The sequence below is a fragment of the Mercenaria mercenaria genome, chromosome 16 (assembly GCF_021730395.1).
Source record: "Mercenaria mercenaria strain notata chromosome 16, MADL_Memer_1, whole genome shotgun sequence".
Taxonomy (NCBI): domain Eukaryota; kingdom Metazoa; phylum Mollusca; class Bivalvia; order Venerida; family Veneridae; genus Mercenaria; species Mercenaria mercenaria.
The window spans coordinates 23,934,449-23,950,862 of NC_069376.1; the positions used below are offsets into that span (position 1 = coordinate 23,934,449).

General features: G+C 35.6%; 1 protein-coding gene and 1 long non-coding RNA gene across 2 annotated transcripts in view; both read right to left on the bottom strand.

Moving 5' to 3' along the window:
- The window catches only part of LOC128549535 (uncharacterized), a 233,860-nt gene extending 219,020 nt beyond the window's left edge, over positions 1–14,840 (bottom strand). The window contains exon 1 of the long non-coding RNA XR_008367785.1: positions 14,019–14,840. This is a non-coding gene — a long non-coding RNA (uncharacterized LOC128549535). The remainder of the gene's footprint in view (positions 1–14,018) is intronic.
- Positions 999–5,837, bottom strand: LOC128546101 (peroxisomal acyl-coenzyme A oxidase 1-like). The gene is made up of 8 exons (XM_053526388.1): positions 5,684–5,837; positions 5,044–5,183; positions 3,555–3,717; positions 3,189–3,346; positions 2,658–2,765; positions 2,302–2,421; positions 1,607–1,722; positions 999–1,187 (listed from the first exon to the last, which is right to left on the bottom strand). Exons 2-8 carry the CDS (start codon positions 5,156–5,158, stop codon positions 1,014–1,016), a joined length of 954 nt encoding a protein of 317 aa, XP_053382363.1. The 5' UTR covers positions 5,159–5,183; positions 5,684–5,837; the 3' UTR covers positions 999–1,013.
- Positions 14,841–16,414: the final 1,574 nt, after the last annotated feature.

Genomic DNA, 16,414 nt, shown 5'->3' on the forward strand with positions numbered 1-16,414 from the left:
AAGACTAAAATGCTCCAAGACATTTAGGAGCTAAGAAACAAGAACGGTTTTACTTAAATTTCAATAGTGATCTTGACCTACAAGCATAGATCATGTACACGACAAAGTTTTTCATCATGGGGAACATTTGTGTGCAGTATTAAGATAATCCATCAATGCACATAAAAGTTATGGAGCGGAAAATTTGACCTGCAGTAGTGACCTTGACCTTTGACCGACAATCATAGGTCATGTACGCAACAAATAGTCTAATCACGGGAAACATTTCTGTGTGCATGTGTAGTAATAAAAAATCCTTCTATGCAATCAAAAGTTATAGGGCAGAAACAAATTTTCACTTGACCTTAAACAATGACCTTTATCTATAACTGACAAGCATAGATCATTTGTTGACACATTGTCTCATCATGGGGATCGTTTGTGTGTACCATTAAGATAATCCATCAATGCATATAGAAGTTATGGTGCAGAACAATTTTACCTGACCTTGAAAATGACCTTGACATTTGACCTACAAGCATAAGTCATGTACGTTAAATTCCTTGATGAATATTTAATTATAGATATAGACCGGACATGGAAGTGATCCTCTTAATATGTGACTTCCAAGTATGACCTTGACCTCTGAATTAGAGGGCTGAGTCTTGTGTCGTCTTTACATGAGAAAAACGTGTGCCATGTAATTTCAAAATCTCTTAATGCATGGCAGCATTATGAAACGAACACAAAACTTGCTCTGTTAGTATTTGACGTCCAAGTGTGACACTGACATTTGTGCCAAGTTATTTCAAAATCCCTTTCTAGATTGCAGAGTTATTAACCGGATACGAAGTATGACGGACGGACAGTCGGAAGGACGTGGCCAATTTCAATCCCCGCCCCCACTTTATTCTTCAAAAATAGCTTTTGCTAGCAAACAAGGGGCAATCATGTGATATGTATTTTTTTCAAGAAATATACTTAAACATATAAATGCGTTTATTTCAATGTGTTTGATATAGAATCTGGTAATTTTACCCTGGTCTTATTTCAGTTTGTCTTCTTACAGCACTGTATCTTGTTGTTATCACACAGGCTTGAGCCAGCGACTTAGAACAACCTCCAACAATTAATGCACGAACAAAAACCATGGTACCATAAGCTAGTCTAGGGTTTTTTGCCGGTATATAAGTACCATCTTTCTCAATCTGTAATTAAAAACGGTGATGCAAAGTACATGTGTACCGACAAAAACACCTGAAATTGCTTTAAATCTGAAAGTTATATCCATAAAAATTCAAGTTCAATGCAATATTCTGGATGCATTGATACTTGTGCTTTCTAAAACAATTTTACCTTTAAGAACATGAAAATGAATGCATCCGCTAATCGTTGTTTAAAGAAAACAATAATATCAAATAAGTTTAGTCGGAATATCAAGGTTAAAATTACTGCTGTGGTAATAAATAAGTAAGTTGGACTTGCCAAAACACTGCATCATGATGGAATATGTGCAGTATTTTCGCTTCTGTGAGCACTTACTGGGTTCATCTTGAACACATTAGCAAGTAAATTGATTTAGATTATTATTTTCTTGGTGTCATTGTAATATAAAATGTTAACAAACCCTGGAATATCGTGCTAGTAGATTTCTTCTGGGAATTCGAACATTATCAAATCTAAGGAACCCATTGTCCATAGCGTTATATCCAATTTTGTTACCGATATCTCCAACCGATATTCCTACAACAGTATGAAAATTAAAAGATACAGTGAGCTTGTCTAATCTGATTATAAAGCTTTAACTTAAATGTAACAAAAAAATCCAAGTGTTTTTAATTTTACATAAAAGCCCCATTTCAAATATCATACTTCAAAAGTTGTTTATTATTTTACGTTCCTGGAAAAAGTCCCAACATTTCAAATCAATGAATAAACGCTTATACTCTGCCCTTAAATATATGCATGTCGTTAATTATTTTTACGTGCTTAAGATATATGTGTATAAGCAGTGAAAGCGCTATTATATTTTAAATGTTGTTAATTACATCAAGGACTGAACATAGCCTGTATATAAATATTAAAAGCAATTCCAAGTAAATACAGATACCAGTGAAGCTTGTAGCGTTATAATGTCCTAGAAACTAACGTTTATATACACAAAGCTAGAAACTAACGTTTATATACACAAAGAGAAAAAAGGCTATCATTGCTATATAAATAACACTAGAATGTTCACTTTTATTACTAGTAACAGTACCTATAGTTATATCCCGATTACATAAAAGCTCTAATTCTGATACATCTTTCTCGCATTATTACCTGGTAAAGGTGTATGATCCTTCTCACTTCTGATTTGCACAATAAACGCATGTATACCATGGCATTTGCCTTGAGACAATAACTGTGCCATTAGCACCACATGGTTACTCGTCTTTCCTACTGAAATGATCAACTGTCTTTCAGTTATATCAAAAGCAGTCAGAAAATTGTCTTGGTTTACTTAATGTCCACAATCGTCTTCGATTCGGAAGGGCGACTAAATAAAGAATTTTCTTAACAGTGAGATCATCCTATTATGAACCTAACAATCATTCCATTTGTTAACTTCAGCTTTCTTTGCAAAACTAATTACCACACTACTTAAATATACTAAATGAAAATATTGAAAGGCTCACATGATCCAGGCCAGTATTTTGTAGACGAAACTGTTGGGCTGTTGATAACAAATTGTTCTGTGTCTTGATCATATGTAGCTGTTGTCTCCAACCCACGTATAAACGTTCCTGTTAAAATATCCCGAAGTGTATACATCATTATATTACACCAAACATGATCGTACATGAACGTTGAAATCACAGAATATTCAGCTACTTTATGCCGCCATGACAAACTTTACCTTGATGTCCAGGCATGTTTTGCCGCCATGACAAACTTTACCTTGATGTCCAGGCATGTTTTGCAGTGTATAATGTTTGATCCTAAATTGATATGAAACAACATTATGAAAATATATATCTGACGTTTTTATATGACTGTGTGACATATGCAAATTAGAGGGGACAAGGCTTCATACTGCTTTTGATTTTTATCAAATGATAATTCAATATGGACTTCGTTTGCCCCGCCTGGTGACGTGCGTGTGTTTAGGCTGATGATAAATTAAGACAGTAAGTGCAAAATTGTCCTTGGAAATGTTAAACTCTCACCATGACCAAGCTCTGTTTGTGCATATGTTCCTATGATTTTGTATTGTTTAGCTGGTTCCAGATACTTTGCAATTTGTTCTTTTGTTCCTAGTTTTTCGATAGTTGGTACAAACATATCTTCATGTAATCCAAGTGGGTTCGCTTCATGTCCGCCGGCCCTGTAATATGTATCTCTCTTACAAATCATATTCCTAGTTTATCTCTTTCCCCAACCCCATTCATCAAAAAGGACAACAGGTAACAAAGAAAAAATATACATTCAAAGAGTCAGAATTGTTAATATTGTATGTACAGTTGAGCTATTGTGCAAATATCCATTGTATATGACACTGTATAAGTCATGCAGAGTCTACAAAAAATACTTACTCCTTCAAGTAGAACTGTTCTGCAAAGTCAGTAATGTTGAGATCCTGAATTAGTTTTGTAAAGTACACATTCTTCTTGACACCGATATCGTATTGTGCATTACGATCACGATTCCACCACGGTGGGAATGATGTCAGGTATTTGTCTTCCAGAACGATCTTCTCTGCAAATAAAGACACTTTACGTACTGAACAGCAAAATCGTCAAAACTGTAGCTTTGCCAATTTCCTTAGATAACTTACATTTTGTTTTATTAAGCGTACCCTCAATGATGTAAATTGTGGTTGAAATTTTGGATTTTCAACGAAACCAAATGAGCCGTTTTGTTGAATATATAGTAAAATTCACGTAAGCAACAAACAGAATATAACATTGACATAATAGTTATGGAAGACAAAATACCATTTTGTATCAGCGAAAAAAAAAAGTGAACAGTTCTTTTGATAAACTTGACGAAAATTGCAAGATTTACCTGACCTAAGTGCATCTGTCTTCGTTTGCAATGGATTTTTGTATGGATAATATGCAAAGAACAAGTCAGTACCTTATCATAATCCATAAACACTGGTCAGAAACTGACCGTCATTATTTCACTCAAAATAAGAGCACCGCAATGCGGAGCAATATACGCTCGAATATATGACTTTGACGTCTAAGTGTGACCTTGACCTAGAATCGAGCCATCCGAAACATGCGCTCTGCACGTGGTCTAGATTCGGTGAGCATATGTGCCAAGTTTCTTTAAAATCCTTAAAGCTTCAAGCAAATCAAGAGTTACAGAGCGGACACAAAACATAGTTATATGACCTTTGATCCCTAAGTGTGACCTTGACCTTGAAGCGAGTCGTCCAGAACATGCTCTTTGCATGTTGTCTCGATGTGGTGAACATTTGTGTCAAGTTTCTGCAAAATGCATGAACGGATTCAAGTATGACCTTCGACCCCTAAATGTGACCTTGACCTTGAAGCGAGCCATCCGAAACATGCGCTCTGCGCTAGATCTTGATGTGGTTAATATGTTTGTCAAGTTCTTTTTAATCCTTCAAGCTGTGCAAGAGTTACAGAACCGACACAGAACAGTCATATGACCTTTGACCCCTAACTGTGACCTTGACCTTGAAGCGAGCCACCTAGACCATGCGCTCTGCACGTCGTCTTGATGTGGTGAACATTTGTATTGAGTTGTTTTGAAATCCTTCCAGGGGTTCAAGAGTAACAAAGCGGACACGAAATTGCTCACGGACGGACGGACGGACGGACACCGGCGTCATAACATATTAAGTCCCTTCGGGTGTATAGTAATGCCGTAATATTGAATTAAAACCACCAAACCAGATAGCAACCAGTGAATGAAACGGGATGGGGAACCTAGTCAAACGTAGTGGTGTGGCTCATCGCATGGATACGAACCTTGTAACAAGCTCCATTCTGCATTAAGCCGGACAGAAACAAGTGTTTTAAATACTACATTGGTGTATGTTGTACTTACGCAAATATCTTCGTCGTTTGACCATTGCCTTGCCATCATACAATACTTCTGTTAATTTCTCGATGTTAAAGGTGGCAGAATTCCTTTCTTTCTGTAAATCTGCGTTAACAGCCATTTTTAGGTGTTACTAGGCCAACCAACTGTTAAATAAATATTTCTAAATATGATTCTAGACTGAATAATTCGTTACATGTATTTTCTCATTAATTATAATACGAATATGTTGAACGGTAATTTTGTTTCATATGCCAGTAACTGTACTGAGAAATACATGTTACTGAATTTGTTAATTTACCTCGACCGCCTCAAGTGAACTATACCTTGTCTAAAGCCATGCCCATACTAAATTGTTCAGAACAGGTAGAAGAGATATTTGCTGTGTTTGAACTTTTATACCAAGGTAGATGTAAATGTACATAGAATCTGATATTTGATTTAAGCGGAGGTTACCAAAAAATTAGTTTGACTGTTATAAAATGTATACGAACCATCTTATTTTTTTTATTTAAGTTCACTGCTATATACATGTATATCGGATTACTTGGTGATTTCATGACTGAAAATTATTTAAATATTATTGAACTTTAGTTTGCATATAAATCACTTATAAATGTTAAGAACTTAATGATGTCTTACATACCTGTTATATGAGAAAAAATCCTAATCCATTTTTCGTTTAATGTACCAGTAAACAAGTAGGTTATCTTAACCAGTGAGTCAGCAGAGTAGATCGATCTAAAATTTAACCCTAGGAAGTATACATGTAAGAATAAAGTAAGAGAGATAAATACTATATCCAATGATCAAGTAACGTAATGTGTTACCTGCCCCATATTGCAACACACGAATAGTTTTGCAATTGAATATAGAGTTGATATTAGGACACTAAACTAAAGAAGTAGTTTCCACGCCATAGCTGGTCCATTCAATCTAGACTCGGCCATCCACAAGCTTTCGATTTAATTTACCTATGGATCAGGCACTGCTCTTGATTTTTCCATAGGATTCCATTATTAGAAATGACTCTCTTACATATCCTAAAATTGAGAGATGACAAATTATAAATTATATGCAATACCTCTCATATATTGTCTGTTGTGCTGATTAAAAAAATTTAACAAAATGGATGTAGAGTATCGAGATGTGTATGTGTTGAACATTTCAAGTTGATGCTTTGTGTAGTAAAACGTACGTTTATTGCGTTTTCATATCTCGTCAGTGTAGTTCATGTCCTGCTCAAGTCCACTTTCACGCGACTTTTGTAAAGTTCGAACAAATCTATGATAGCCAAGGCTTCAGAATTATTCTTTTTACTTACGACTGCACAAGCGCAAGAACCTTTTATCGCCTTTTTTCTTGCTAAAGCCGATTTCACTATCTTACGGGGAACTTTAAAACAATTTAGTCTCTATACGAATTCCGTTAGGGCCATCGCCTTTGTATGTGTTGATCTGAAACGCGATACTCGATAGTACGATGATGAAAACGCGAAATCACGAAACTACGATAACGAAAACGCGACAACACGATGATGATAACGCGATAATACGATAGTACGATGATGATAATGCGATATACTATCGCGTTTTCACCATCGTACTGTCGCGTTTTCACCATCGTACTGTCGTATTATCGCGTTTTCGATATCGTAGTATCGTGATTTCGCAATATCATTATCGTACTATCGCGTTATCACCATCGTACTGTCGCGTTATCACCATCGTACTGTCGCGTTATCATCATCGTACTGTCGCGTTATCACCATCGTATTGTCGCGTTATCACCATCGTACTGTCGCGTTATCATTATCGCACCATCAACTTCCGGTGCGCATGTGCATGCTAAAAATGAGAAGATTAGAAGTTATACTTTTAGAACTACAGCTCCTGCTCTAGCGATAGGGCGATATGCAGATTCGAACGCTGGTGCTAGTGTGTGAAAATCTTGATTTGTATTGATGATCCTCCTAAAGCTACAGCTGCTAGTTAGTCAAAAGCAAAAAATAATTAACATTTTTCCATGCTTTTTTAGCTTTCGTCAATTTAAGAGTCATTTACAGAAAATGAATTTAGGGAGACAAAGCGTGTTGGATGTTGAACAGGTTCAGAATGCTGTGCAGATATAATTTTACTGCATTTCTCATTCCTGTAAAATCATAAATAAAATGTCTGAGTAAGGGGGCGTTAACTCACTTTTGGTTGTAAACTGCTTTACTTTTATTTTATTTTTGCAGAAAATTGCCAGACTTTGATGCATTAAAAGAAACTATGTGCCATGAAAACTGCAAACAATATTCTTCGAATATTTGCGATGCTCCGATTTCAGTGTTGTTATGCGTCTTACGGAATTCAACATCAATGACCTGAGCTTTACAAGACATGCATTTGCTTTTCAGTGTTGAAATATAAACCATCATATTTGTGAAAATATTCATCATCATATTTGTGAAAATATTCATGTCAGACCAAAATAAAAACAAACAAAAAACGCCCTGATCATGGTACAATATAACATTCTTTTTTTTCTTGTTATCATATACTATATAGAAAACTCAAACCGATTGACCTGCAGAGTTTTTGCCTACCTGTACGAAAAATGGACCGGTTTTACAGCTGTAAAACGTCTGTAAAAGACCTGTATTTTGAAATTACAACTGTAAAAGACCTGTAAGTTGAAAACTGATCAGAAATACAGTTAAAATTTTCAGGTGTAAAATATGAAGGTCTCAATTTACAGCTGTAAAAATTTTACTGTTGAAAGTTACAGCTGTAAAATGGTCATGTCTCAAAATTACAGCTGTAACATTTTTGGAGGGAAACATGAATATTGTCAGCCATTTTTAATGCATTTTGGCGGGATATAACTGAAATTCACACAGACATCACATCTTGTAAAATTTTGGCATTTAAAGCGGTATAGAGTAAGTACAGATGTTTAATTATCTATTATAGTTGTAAAAGGACATGTATAAGTACATACATTAACTATTTACTCTATACTGGAAGCCGATAAGTTTAAAAGAAATAATTACAAGATTGTCATATGTTTTCATGACTGCATGATAAAGAAAGTTTTATAAACAAGATCTGCATATGTTCTACTTTGTATCCTACTCTTGAATTTTGCTCTTGCTATACTGTAATCATACCACATATACATTACGTACTAGATCATTTATTTTGCCGTTTTCATAGTAATTGCTATTTTATCTAGAGAATTGCAATTCATCCTAAAACTTTTTGCACCTCTACTTTCGTCCCTTAAAATAATGCCCTCTTTTTCAATACCTGTATTTCTACAGCTGTAACTTTTGGGTAGTATTACAGCTGTAACTTTTTCATTTTTACAGCTGTAACTTCTTTTTACAGGTGTAGCTCATTTGCATATTTCGAACTGTTTTACAGTCGTTTGACAGCTGTAAATTGAAATCTACTACAGCTGTAAAATCAATATTGTTATATAAAATCTACAGGTGTAAATTTGGAATAAGCATGACTGTTATTTTGAACAAAAATACAGGTCTTTTACAGCTGTAAAATTTCGTACAGGTAAGTACATATTTGGTTTTAGCTGAAAAAACTTTTTACAACCCATTAGCAAGCAATAGAAATCATTTTTAATTTCAACAGAGCTTAAATAACAAGATAAATAGAAACCAGAACACTGGAGAGGAAATTCTTCTGTGCGCATGGGCACCGGAAGGCGATAGTACGATGATGATAACGCGATAGTACGATGGTGATAACGCGACAGTACGATGGTGATAACGCGACAGTACGATGACGATAATGCGACAGTACGATGATGATAACGCGACAGTACGATGGTGATAACGCGATAGTACGATAATGATATTGCGAAATCACGATACTACAATAACGAAAATGCGATAATACGATAGTACGATGGTGAAAACGCGACAGTACGATGATGAAAACGCGATAGTGTATCGCATTATCATCATCGTACTATCGTATTATCGCGTTTTCGTTATCGTAGTATCGCGTTATCATCGTGCTGTCGCGTTTTCGTTATCGTGGTTTCGTGATTTCGCGTTTTCATCATCGTACTATCGAGTATCGCGTTTCAGATCAATACATTCAAAGGCGATGGCCCTTACGGAATTCCGTACTATGCCGGTCACTCTGTACTGTGTTAGAGTTACTAGAAACATACCATTCCAATGTACAATGAAAGCTAACAGTAAGACAGTCTAACAATAAGACAGTCTAACAAAGGATGATTTATTTCATTGTGTTGTATTGAATTACATAAAATCTGCGTAAATGTAATTACATGCTAAATGCAATCAGCAATTGTGAATAGAGGTCCAATGTTATAAGTGCTAATTACCTGCAATTGGGAAACGACATTTATATGTATCAAACAGAACATCACGATACGTGGTAATCACAATTTACTATTCCAAAGTGTAAATGCCATAATCTATTCACAATTAACAAGAGGGCCATGAAGGCCCTGTATCGCTCGCCTGACCTACTGACCTTAAGATCATCAAGATTAACATTCTGACCGAGTTTCATTTTGATATAGTCTCTCAAGTGTTAACTAGCTTTTCCTTTGATTTGACCTGGTGACCTAGTTTTTAGCCCCACATGACCCAGATTCAAACTTGATCTAAAGATCATCAAGATTAACAGTCTGACTAAGTTTCATGAACATACAGTGTTCACAAGCTTTTCCTTTAATTTGACCTAGTTTTTGACCCCACCTGGCCCAGATTTGAACTTGACCTATAGATCATCAAGACTGACATTCTAACCAATGTCATTAAGATATGGTCATAAACGTGGCCTCTTCAGCCATAACAAGCTTTTCCTTTGATTTGACCCGGTGACCTAGTTTTTGCCCCCAGATGACCCAATATCAAACTTGTCCAAGATTTTATTGAGGGTAACATTCTGACCAAGTTTCATCAAGATTGGGCCAAAATCGTGACCTGTAGAGTATTAACAAGCTTTTCCTTTGATTCGACCTGTAGGCCTAGTTTTTGACACCCAGATGACCCAATATCGAACTCCAAGATTTTATTAAGGGTAACATTCCAACCAAGTTTCATTAAAATTAAGCCAAAATTGTGACCTCTCGAGTGTTAACATGTTTTTCCTTTGTTTTGACCTGGTGACCTAGATTTTGATCCCAGATGACCCAAAATCAAACTTGTCCAAGATTTTATTGAGGGTAACATTCTGACCAAGTTTCATTAAGATTAGGTCAAAATTGTGACCTCTAGAGTGTTAACAGTCAAATTGTTGACCACGACGGACAGACAGACGATGGACACAGGGCAATCTCAAAAGCTCACCTTAAGCACTTTGTGCTCAGGTGAGCTAAAATGGGCATATTTTGGTCCAAGTATAAGCAAGATTTATGAAACTTGCCACATGGTCATTGCAAGAAGACAAATTCGAGCGAATCTGAAAACATTAGGTCAAGGAAGCTTATATGCAAAACTTTCACAAAATATTTTGGTTAAAAAAAATACAAGCTCAAGTATTGTTACTTGTCATCTTATGGTGCCGATGACATATGTGAAGTTTAAAAGCATTTGGCATAGCAGTTTTTGAGGAACTTTCTTACATGCGAAACTTATACCAAAATTTCCAACTTAAATTTTATAAAGGGCATAACTTTGAAAAAATAATTTACAAAAGATAGAGTAATGTAACTTACTTGCCCTGCAAGGTCATCTTATATATGTGAGAAGTTTGAAAGTATATTGACCCTATCAGTTTGGAGAAACCTGCCAAACTGCAAAACTTTAAAGATAAAACTAGTAGTAGCGAGATCCTAATGGACTAGATGTGTGAAGTTTGAAAGTGTTTGGCCATGCAGTTTTCGTGAAACCTGCTTACATGCAACACTTTTGTGATTCATACACAAATGCTAACGCCCATGCAATGGTGACAACAAAAGCTTTCTGTTTGAAACAAGAGGGCCATGATGCCCCTATATCGCTCAACCTGAGTACAATTGCTCTTAATGATAAGATCAAGTTTTGACATAGATCACATAGGCATACTCTGTAAATATCAGCAAGATAAATATTTTTTGTAACAGTCCCTTTTGACCTATGGGTCACATATTAGTCATGGCCAATCTCCATACCAAGTTTGAGGGTCCTTGGCTCAAATGCTGCATTTTTGTACTAGCATGACTACTCCTAACCCTTGAAGACTTAAATAACATTTAAGACCAATCTCATTAGATGCTGCTGAGGTAAATTAATTTAGTAATACATAAAATAAAGGGAGGTAATTTGTCATAAATTCAGTCAAAAGTTATCAACCCTGATTGTCCGAGTCCATCTGATGGCATAAATGACATTTCAAATCAGTATCTTCATTGGTTACTGAGATACACCCATTTTAATTTGAAACAAAGTGAGGTAATTTGATATAAAATCAGTCCATAGTTATCTATCCTGATTGTCTCAGTCCAACTAATGACAATAATACAGTTTCAGATAAGTCCCATAAATACTTACTGAGATAAATCCATTTTTTATTAAAATCGGGAGGTAATCATGCATTGGTATATGCATGTAGAAGATACAGAGTACAAGCCTTTACAACAATATCTTTGAAAAGTAGGTAAAAGTAGAAATTTCTTACCATGGAAGACATAAATAATGTTTCAAACCAATCTCATTAGAAGCTGCTAGGTATATATTCATTTACATAAAAAATAAAGGGAGGTAATTTGTCATAAATTCAGTCAATGTGTATCTTCACTGATTGTCCAAGTCCATCTGATGGCATAAATGAAATTTCAGGTCAGTATCTTCATTAGTTACAGAGATATACCCATTTTAATTTGATATAAAGGGAGGTAATTTGACATAAAATCAGTCCATAGTTATCTACCCTGATTGTCTCAGTCCAAATAACGAAATTTCAAATCAGTTCTATAAGTACTTACTGATACAAATTCATTTTGATTAAAATCAGGGGAGGTAATCAGATGTAAAATAACTCCAGAACCTATGATTGGATCTGACAGATTCTTCATGGAATCCAAAATTTATTGTTGTTGAAGATATTTTGCAAGTTTGTATCAAATCAAACCATAAATGAAGTCTCTATATCCTTTCCGCAGCCTTAACGTATTAAAACGTATTAGCGTCTGATGGCCCTTTCACGCTTCCTTGGAAACAACATTTATTACACGAAACTTATTTTGAAAATATTTCTGAAATGTCTGGGTCTGCAGCTCTCAAATACAGTTATATCTTACATCTGAGGCATATACTGACACTCTCAGACAACATCAAAAATGACATTTTGAGCAATTTGATGAAGTTCCAAAATTATCAATGTACCCTTGGTCCGTTACGAACCCCTGTGGGATTTCTGTTTATCCAGGACGGATTACACCAAACCGGAAGTGACTACTCAGTGTTACATGTGAAGCAGTCCAAACTGTAGTTCCATGCTATGGATGAAATCTGGTATAATGAGTGACATGAGGAGGTGACAGTTAAATTTTTGGCTTATGTTTATTGCTTATAGTATTGAGAATAGATCTAGACCATTTTCATTGTAAATTTCTTGGAATAAGTTTATTCTTTGCGAAAAATGTCTACCTACGCGTACTGCTAAACGGCTGTTTTCATGGGGGCATTTTTAGAGGGTGATGTTTCTCAGAACAGATTATTAGTCCCCTACTGGTTGAAAACCAGTTTCGGGGACTATAGGAATGCACTTTTCCGTCATTCCGTCCGTCCGTCTGTCCGTTCGTCCGCAATTTCATGTCCGGTCCATAACTCTGCCATCCATGAAGGGATTTTAATATTACTTGGCACAAATGTTCACCATGATGAGACGACGTGTCATGCGCAAAACCCGGACCTCTAGCTCAAAGGTCAAGGTGACAATTGGAGGTCAAAGGTCAACAGGGCTTTTTTCCTGTCCGGTCCACAACTCTCCCATCCTTGAAGGGATTTTAGTATTACTTGGCACAAATGTTCCCCATGATGAGATGATGTGTCATGCGCAAATCCCGGACCCCTAGCTCAAAGGTCAAGGTCACAATTGGAGGTCAAAGGTCAACAGGGCTTTTTTCCTGTCCGACCCAGAACTCTCCCATCCATGAAGAGATTTTAATATTACTTGGCACAAATGTTCCCCATGAGGAGACGACGTGTCATGCGCAAAACCTGGACCCCTAGCTTAAAGGTCAAGGTCACAATTGGAGGTCAAAGGTCAACAAGGCTTTTTTCCTGTCCGGTCCATAACTTTCCCATCTATGAAGGGATTTTAATATTACTTGGCACAAATGTACCTCATTATAAGACGATGTGTCATGCACAACTTTCAGACCCCTAGCTCAAAGGTCAAGGTCACACTTAGCAGTCAAATGTTAACATAGCATGAACAGGGTCTGTTTCGTGTCCGGTCCATAACTCTGACATTCATTAAGGAATTTTAATATCACTTAGCACAAGTGTTCCCCATGATGAGACGACGTGTCATGCGCAAATCCCAGGCCCCTAGCTCAAAGGTCAAGGTCACAATTGGGGGTCAAAGGTCAACAGAGTTTTTTTCCTGTCCCGTCCATAACTCTGCCATCCATGAAGGGATTTTAATATTACTTGGCACAAATGTTCCCCATGATGAGACAACATGTCATGCGCAAAGCCCAGACCCTTAGCTCAAAGGTCAAGGTCACAATTGGAGGTCAAAGGTCAATAAGGTTTTTGCCCTGTCCGATCCAGAACTCTGTCATCCATCAAGGGATTACAATATTACTTGGTATAAATGTTTCCCATGATGAGACGACGTGTCGTGCGCAACACCCAATACCCTAGCTTAAATGTCAGGGTCACACTTTGAGATCAAAGGTCAAGAGGATTTTTTTCCTGTCCCGTCTATAACTTTGTCATGCAAAGAGGATTTAGATATCAGTTGGCACAAATATTCCCCTGGATGAGACAACATGTCATGCGCAAAAACCAGGTCCCTAGGTCTAAGGTCAAGGTCATATTTAGAGGTCAAAGGTCAAATTCAAGAATGACTTTGTATGGGACATTTCTTCTTCATGCATGGAGGGATTTTGATGTAACTTGGACCAAATGTTCACCACCATGAGGCACCCTTGTTTTTAGAATTACGTCCCTTTGTTGTTACTATAAATAGATTTTATTGTAACTTTTTTATTACTGGCAGTAGAGAAAAATCGAGACCACTTTTCTGTGGTACACCATGCATGTTACATCCAATTTTTAGGTGTATTTTGACCTATCTCTACCTGGTAAAGAGTTTCTTGTGGACTTGTATTATATAGATTTTTTTTTTTTTTTTTTTTTTTTTTTTTTTTTTAAAAGATTAATTTCCCTTTGTTGTTACTATAAATAACTTACATGATAACATTTTTATAATCAGCCAAAAAAATTCAATATGAAAACAACTGTAGGTTTTTATATATATAAATTTTAATCCAAGTGTTTTGTTATAACATATTGTATATATAGTACAATATTGTTTATACATCATTGACAGATATCAGTTCATTATGTTATACTGCAGTAGAGAAAATTAGGTGCCTTCCAGTAGGGGACTTTGTATTGCATGGCAATACTTCATTCACTTGTTTTTCTTATATTCAACATAACATGTCAATTTTTTTCTATTTTTGATAAGAAGACATGTTATACTAAATGACCATATATGGTTTTCATATCATTGAAATGCTCTAAAGTGCTGAAAATGAGGTCTGAATGTTTTGTTATTAATATGAAATAAATAAGGAATTGAATTGGTAGAATGTAACCTATAAGTTGTTTAGATGTGGCTGTAAACAGGCTAGTTTGGCCAGATTATGATAGAAGATGACAATTTCAGTGCAATTTAGCGGAGAAAAAGAAGAAAAACTAAAAATATTTCAAAATCACTGTTTTGGGTGTATTTTTTTCAAAAAATGCATATTTATTGACTAAATATTGGTATGTTTTAGGTGTCAGGGGTGAGTTTGGGTATATTTTACAGTAACAGTGTGTGATTTGAGTGCAGTTTATGGTAAAACTTGATAAAATATGGCAAAATTAAGCTCAAGCAAGGAAAAGTGGTCAAAAATGATGTCGCGACAGCTTTTTTCCAGAAAATTTGGTGCACTTGCATATGTTACTGAAAAAGCCATAAAACCTTGAAAATTGATTGTATCAAACTGAAACTGGTATTTTTTCATGCATTTAGGTTACTGGTACAATTTAAGTGAAAATAACACATTTTGAGTATGAAAAATGTTTCTTTAAGGACGGATTACACCAAACCGGAAGTGACTACTCAGTGTTACATGTGAAGTAGTCCAAAATGTAGTTCCATGCTATGGATGAAATCTGGTATAATGAGTGACATGAGGAGGTGACAGTTAAATTTTTGGCTTATGTTTATTGCTTATAGTATTGAGAATAGATCTAGACCATTTTCATTGTAAATTTCTTGGAATAAGTTTTATTCTTTGCGAAAAATGTCTACCTACGCATAACTGCTAAACGGCTGTATTCATGGGGGCATTTTTAAAGGGTGATGTTTCTCAGAACAGATTATTTTTCTTATATTCAACATAACATGTCAATAATTTTCTATTTTTGATAAGGAGACATGTTATACTAAATGACCATATATGGTTTTCATATCATTGAAATGCTCTAAAGTGCTGAAAATGAGGTCTGAATGTTTTGTTATTAATATGAAATAAATAAGGAATTGAATTGGTAGAATGTAACCTGGAGTCCAGAGCTCAAATATTTTTTCATAGATTAAAAGCTGACATGCTGTACTAAAGCCCAGGTAATTTCAATTCGTAATTAAGTGCTGAAAACTGGCTCCCCAATAGCAAAAAAAAAACAACAAAAAAACCAAAAAAACAAGAGGGCCATGATGGCCCTATATCGCTCACCTGTTATCATTGCACTTGAGGACAAGAAGGTCTTCAGAAAAAATATCTAAGTCCAAAGGACAGGAACAACTAAGGGAAGAAATTTAACCAAAAAGAAAAAAAATTCTTACAAGGTACAGATATGTCAAAATACACTTAAAAATTGGAGGTACCATCTATGTTGTACCACAGAAAAGTGGTCTCGGTTTTTCCCTACGGCTAATAATAAAAAAGTTACTAAAAATAAGCTATTTATAGTAACGTAAAAGGGAAGTAATTAAAAAAAAAAATTATTGTAAGTGAACAAAAGAAGGATCTGCCAAATAAATCTTTTGACATAAATGAAATTTCAGATCGGTATCTTCATTAGTTACGGAGATATACCCATTTTAATTTGAAATAAAGGGAGGTAATTTGACATAAAATCAGTCCATAGTTATCTACCCTGACTGGCTCAGTCCAACTAATGACA